Source organism: Seriola lalandi, unplaced genomic scaffold (assembly GCF_002814215.2).
Source record: "Seriola lalandi dorsalis isolate HSWRI2012SDOR001 ecotype SW California unplaced genomic scaffold, Sedor1 jcf7180002054553, whole genome shotgun sequence".
NCBI lineage: Eukaryota > Metazoa > Chordata > Actinopteri > Carangiformes > Carangidae > Seriola > Seriola lalandi.
This window is the reverse complement of record NW_019525106.1, coordinates 592,431-598,594: the sequence shown is the minus strand read 5'-3', so window position 1 is coordinate 598,594 and position 6,164 is coordinate 592,431. Positions and strand designations below refer to the sequence as shown.

Here is a 6,164-nt window from a genome sequence, read left to right as displayed (position 1 = left end):
ACCCTCCCACCCAATCCTGCACATTTACCCTGCAAGAGCTGATTTGCAGCTGTGCATGCCTCCTGTAATGCTTTTAAGAGATGCATAACCTGTGGATACGTGTTCTGTGTGCGTGTTTGCATTTCTGATTCTATCATTACACTTGGCTTTATGAGGCACTGAATCAGTGCCAATAGAGGCTCTTCTACGACAGATACTCAACACCAATCCTTTAAATATGGAGACTTCTTTGGCTATTTATAGCAAGAGCTCAGAGTATAGGTTCCACATGTTACTTCAATCACTTCCTGCTGGTGTTAAATGCCTTTGTGCGATACAGCTGGATGACCTTTCATCTCTCAACCCTAGAACAGCGATGCACACACAGGACAACCTTCCCTTCCTCTCCCCAGTGCACAAACACACTCAAGTTGTTCTACATCTGCCTGTCAAAAATGTCTCTCCGAGATCGAGTCCAGATCCGCAGCTGATTGTCTTTGAACTAGTGCAACAGTCAGTGAAGTTGACAGCCAAGTGTTGGCGTGAAATGGTCTTTGTCTCACAGTGTGACGTGATATCGACTGGAGACAGTAACCTAGTTTCTTTATATGATAGCTGAAAAAGAGCACAGATCTCACCGGGCAACCATCTGGAGCTTTTCTTACACAGTGTCTGATTTCAGACCTGCTATGTCGGTCATGTTTTTCTTTCTGTTTTATTTTGTGTATCGCTCTTTGTTTTTGCATTGCAGGTTCAAGCCAGTTTCTTTCTCTCTCCCTCTCTCTCTCTCTCTCTCTCTCTCTCTCTCTCTCTCTCTCTCTCTCTCCTCTCTCTCTCTCTTCTCTCTCTTTCTGCCCTGCATGAATGGTGTTTAGGAAACAGAGAGAACAGGAAAGGCAGAGCAGGCAGGGAAGAATAGAGGGATATCCCCTTACAGGGTTCCCTCCTTTTTCCTCCAGGATAGAGGGGGTGAGAACTTTGGAAAAGGGGTGGGGTGGTGGTAAATCACACCACCTGTCCAATCACACAGAGACACACACACACACACACACACACACACACACACACAGACACACAGACACGCATGCATGCCTCCACTCTGTGAGGCCTGTCTGCCATCTGAGAGATGTCCTCTCTCTTTCCCTGTGTGTGTGTTTGTGTGTGTGTGTGTGTGTGTGTGTGTTTGTGTTTGTGTGTGTGGTGAGAGACCCTCAGATTAGCCCTATGTGGCCCAGATTACAACCGGATCAGTGCTGCCATATATTACACCGGCCTGTGAACTATCAGAGAGACAGTGGGCCAGCCTGGGCTTTAGGGGCTTAAGACCCCATTTAATTACACTTCAGCAGAGAGGAAAAGTACAGTAACCAATTCACACGAGCTGGTGTTTACACGGTTGCGAGCATCATGTGATGATCTTGAAGTGTCAAAAGGAAAAATGCACTATTTTGGCAAGAAGAAAGGAGGGAGTGTAGGGTTTCAGTTTGCAGGCACTGTGTCACATTTGCTTTCCCCAAACAAATATGACATTTATGGGCTCTGCAGTCCATTACAGTCCATACTTGTCCACCTAGTGGCTGCAGCTGGAGACGCCTCTCCAGCAAGGAAAAAAGATGACAGATAAATTCATCTGACAGTAGAGAATTAGACCTTTTCAAAATGCTCTCCTGATAGGTTGTCTCTCCTCTTTGAATATCATATTCCTCTAGGCCAAGAGGCAAATCTGTGATATGTAAAGCCAAGCTCTTAGATTGTAAGTGACAATTTGTTTTTTCGTATTGTTTTTCTAAGGTGCCACCAGGGACATTGGCTCAGCTCTGACAAGGATGTGTATGAGACACCGCAGCATTGAGGCAAAATTACGCCACTTCACCAAGTAAGCTGTATTTTTTTCTTCTCCTCCACAGTCATTTTCTATGCTCCCATTTTTGTTGGCCTTCCTCTCATCGTGCCACTCTTTGCTGAGTGTTTTTGTGTCATGGAAATAAAACTATTATGTCCCTCGCTCTCTCACTGTCTGCTCTCATGTTCTTTCACCTTGTCGCTGTAGTGCTCTCATGGAAGGTCTGGTTACGCCACTTCAGGACAGGATAGAGGAATGGAAGAAAACAGCTAACCAGCTGGACAAAGACCATGCCAAAGGTAAACAACCAGCAAACACAAATGACATACCACTTTCCAAGTGTTCGCAGAAGTTTGGACCCCACTGTACACCCTCTTTTTAAGCAATGTATATTGGACAGAAAATTGATACACCTTTTGGCTTTGGCTTTGACTTGTTCTCCACAGAATATAAGCGCTCTCGTCAGGAAATTAAAAGGAAGTCGTTAGACACCATAAAACTCCAAAAAAAAGCAAGAAAAGGTAAGGCAATCTTTCAAGACCTTGTTGACTAACAGACCAGCGACAAAACTCTATTAACATTTTACTGCTGATATTCACAAAGTCGGCTTGGCTGCTGGTCCCTGGTCTGTACCAATGTTTTAGATTGAACTGGTGCCATCTACAGTGTAGAGCTGGATATGACAACTCAATCAAATCAGAACGCCTGGCACAGTTTCAGAGGCTCCTCTCCAGCCTCGGATGATTTATCACTGCCCACCTTATAAATCAAAGAAATGTTCTTCTTTCCTGGCTGTGCATGCATCAGTCCCTGCTGCTGGTTGTAATTAAACTCCTATTTCCAAACGGAGCTTACACCAGTGGTATGGGCTAGTCATAAATAAGCAATGTGTCCTGATTTGATACAGCTAACACTGCCTGTTCTTCTGTCTCTCCTCCCCTTGCCTGTCCCTGCAACCCCTCCTCTGTTTCTGCCTATTTCCCCTGGCTGTAGAGCTTCTAGGTATGTCTGTTGTGCTTAGCCCCGAGTGCGACCTTCACGCGATTGTTTCAAAGTCATCATCATCATCTTTAGGGTGAAACTGCCAGTCAAACAAAACCCAGTACTGTCTTAGCAGATGTGGTTAAAAGAAATATGCTTATTCACTTTCTGGATGAGCGTTAGGAATTTGATGCCACTTTCATGTCTATAAGGTAGATATACTATCACTAGAAGCTGGTTAACCTAGCTTAGCACAAAGGCTGGAAACAAGGGGAACTACTTGCCTGGCTACTCAAGCGTAAAAACAGTGTATCCCCGTTTCCAGTGTTTATACTATGCTATGCTAAGCTAAGTGGCTGCTGGTGGACAGACATGAGAGTGGTATCCTCTCACCTAACTATCGGCAAGAAAGCAAATAAGCATATTTCTCAAAATTTAAAACTATTCCCTTTTAAAGAGAAACCTCAAGCAGTGCACTCATTGTAAATATCCTGACTTCTAAGAAAGTAAATAATACCCAGGAATAAGTGAATGGGCACAGGTCAGAGTGTAAAAAGCACAGGCGTTAACATAACAATTGTCCTGTTCTAATCATGAGAAAGAATGTACAATGCCAGCACCCAGAAACTGAAGCAGCTAAATACAAAAAGCCTTCATTCATTTTATTTTTTGCACACATACAGTTCACCTGACTTCTTTCAAATATAGCTCCTCCATTTTTTAAATGCCTTTTAATAGAGTAGGAAACTGCCAATTTTATGGCATCCCATCATTCCTCTGGGTAATTAAATCTTGTCTTTGTCATCAACTGACATTTGGCTCCATGATGACAGCTAATTGTTCTACCGAAGACCTAAATTTCTCTTTCTAAGGACCTATTAGCCTAACTGGCAAGCTGTCATATCCTCATCCTCATCCTTCGTTTAATCTGTGACTTATTAAATGCAGGTCTGCTGAAAGATTAGCCAATTAAGCTGATAAGTATTACACATAAGGAAAGTTGTAAGACAGATGTGCAATGTGTTGTCTGCTACAGATGACTAGAGCGCTCATGTGCAATGCAAGATACAGTAGATATATATACATTTATGATATAGCCAGACACAAATTTGAATTTATTCACACGTATAGCTTATAACTTACTATATTTTCAAGTTGCATGGTACATACAATGAGTGTACTGCTTGAGATTTAGCCAAAAATGCCAAGACACGGTAACGTTTAACTGGCAGTGTAAATCATGCAGTCAGAGCAACGAAGAATTGAGCATCTCAGTGGTCATCTCTATCTCATCCCTCCTCCATCCTTTCAACTGTCATCTAGTGTCATTGTGGTGTTGTAGTGTGTCGCATTCATTTCGGGACCTCACCACCAGCGGCTTCGCGTCGACTCATGATTGTCCTCTCATTCCCATGTACATGAACCATTTGAGTGTAATGTTTGTCAGTGCGTTGACCTCTACCACACAAGCAGTTTATCATTGTGTCTTCTAATCATGTCTCATTTTTTCTTTTTTCTTTTACTCTTTCCCTCCTCCCTGCACTGTGTACACTTTTCTTCCTTCATGTCACCATCCATAATTATCACCCTCCACTTTCCAATCTCTTTTCATTCCTCCTCCTCTCTTGTTTATCTATACTCAACCCTCCTCACCCCTGTCCTCCCTCACTCCATCCTCCCTCCCGTCATCTGTGCCCTCTGCCCCCCTTTGCTTTGCCTCGCGCAGGCCGGGGTAACCTGCGCCCCCAGCTGGACAGTGCCATGCAGGACGTCAGTGACTTGTATCTGCTGATGGAGGAGACGGAGAAGCAGGCAGTGCGCAGAGCCCTCCTGGAGGAGAGGGGGCGTTACTGTACATTCATTAACCTCCTGCAGCCTGTGGTGGTGAGGAACATTTGGCCTTTGTACAGCTGAGAGTTGTAGAAAATAAATATAAATAGCACCAATTATAAAATTATGTTTTACTAGGCTCGCTCTTGTTGTTAATGTGGTAGCTGTTTAATTCAATCCATCCTGTTTTTCTTCCTCCAGAATGTAGAGATTGCCATGTTGGGAGAGATAACACATTTACAACCCATCGTTGATGACCTCACTGTGTTGACTGAAGACCCACACAAGCTGCCACCAGCCAGTGAGCAGGTAACAGAGGTGTATTTCCTCTAATGCTGCTCATGCACTTATCATCCAACATCCCCAGAGCTGGTCAGGTTATTTGGATCATAATCAAATCTTCTGTAATTGTAGTCCAAGGCTATGAAATGATGAGTCTGGTGATATTCTATATTTTTCTTATTATCAACAAAAAGATCCTAATAATAAGCATTTTCTGTGTATCCAGCGTCTGATACAACTTATTAATTGCGTCAAGTGTATATAGTGTATCACTCCATCACTGAAAATAGTCCCCAAATATATACTATTGACTCCTTCTTGAGAAATATTTGTTAAAAGCTACTGTGCCCAGGTATTTTTGGAAGTTATTTAGCCACTTCTACAAATGAAAGTAGGTTTGCTACCTGTCTGTAAGGATTTATGTTTTCAGCAGGAGCGAATGGGCTCCAGGCTGAGAGTAATAGATTGGCTGGAACAAATATTGCGAGACTAACTAATGCACTCTTGGTTTTGTCTTTTCATGACATTTGATGACAGCAGCAACATTATAGAATTATACAAAATAGTGCTAAGATGCATCACTGCCATTAGCCAGTTGTTGTTGTTGTTGTCTGATGCATTAATGTATGTTTTTAGAAGTGTGAAGCTGAAAATGCTTGTTTTCCATCTATTGTGACTATGTGTCTGCAAAATCTTTTTTCTGCTCTTACTCTTCGTCTTAATCTTACACAACAATAGCCAATTCCATTATGTGTTTTTTTTTTCCCCTTATCTTGTGTAAAAGCAATTTCACCTGATGGCTGTTGTTGCCACTGCATCATCACAGTTTGTTTACGTGTTCTCGCAGGTGATCCGGGATTTGAAAGGATCTGACTATAGCTGGTCCTACCAGACCCCTCCCTCCTCCCCCAGCAGCACCGGCTCCAGGAAGAGCAGCATGTGCAGGTATATCCTTACACACCTTGTTGCTCTTTGTTGTCTGTTTAGTGTGATTATTTTGCACTTACGCTTGTTGTGCAATGTGTTAATTACACCTTAAGATGTGATGCATATTGTGTGCTGTGTCAGATGTGTTGTTAATTAGTTTGTGGATTTAGTTTATGCTGGATCAAAGCTGTTTTGAACACCCTGGCATATTCCTGATTTTAGCCCACTCTATCACACAATAGCAAAGGAATGAAATATTAAAGGTCATCATGAATACATGAGCAGGTGACCCCCCCCCACACACACACACACACCACCCCCC

General features: G+C 42.9%; 1 protein-coding gene across 3 annotated transcripts in view; it reads left to right on the top strand.

Moving 5' to 3' along the window:
• Positions 1-6,164, top strand: part of mtss1la (MTSS I-BAR domain containing 2a) — a 24,377-nt gene that overhangs the window by 12,938 nt on the left and 5,275 nt on the right. For all 3 annotated transcript variants that reach the window (XM_023415516.2, XM_023415518.2, XM_087176405.1), the window contains 6 exons: positions 1,771-1,855; positions 2,030-2,121; positions 2,269-2,343; positions 4,530-4,687; positions 4,835-4,942; positions 5,763-5,860. In XM_023415516.2, coding sequence (XP_023271284.1) covers positions 1,771-1,855; positions 2,030-2,121; positions 2,269-2,343; positions 4,530-4,687; positions 4,835-4,942; positions 5,763-5,860 — 616 coding nt within the window. The remainder of the gene's footprint in view (positions 1-1,770; positions 1,856-2,029; positions 2,122-2,268; positions 2,344-4,529; positions 4,688-4,834; positions 4,943-5,762; positions 5,861-6,164) is intronic.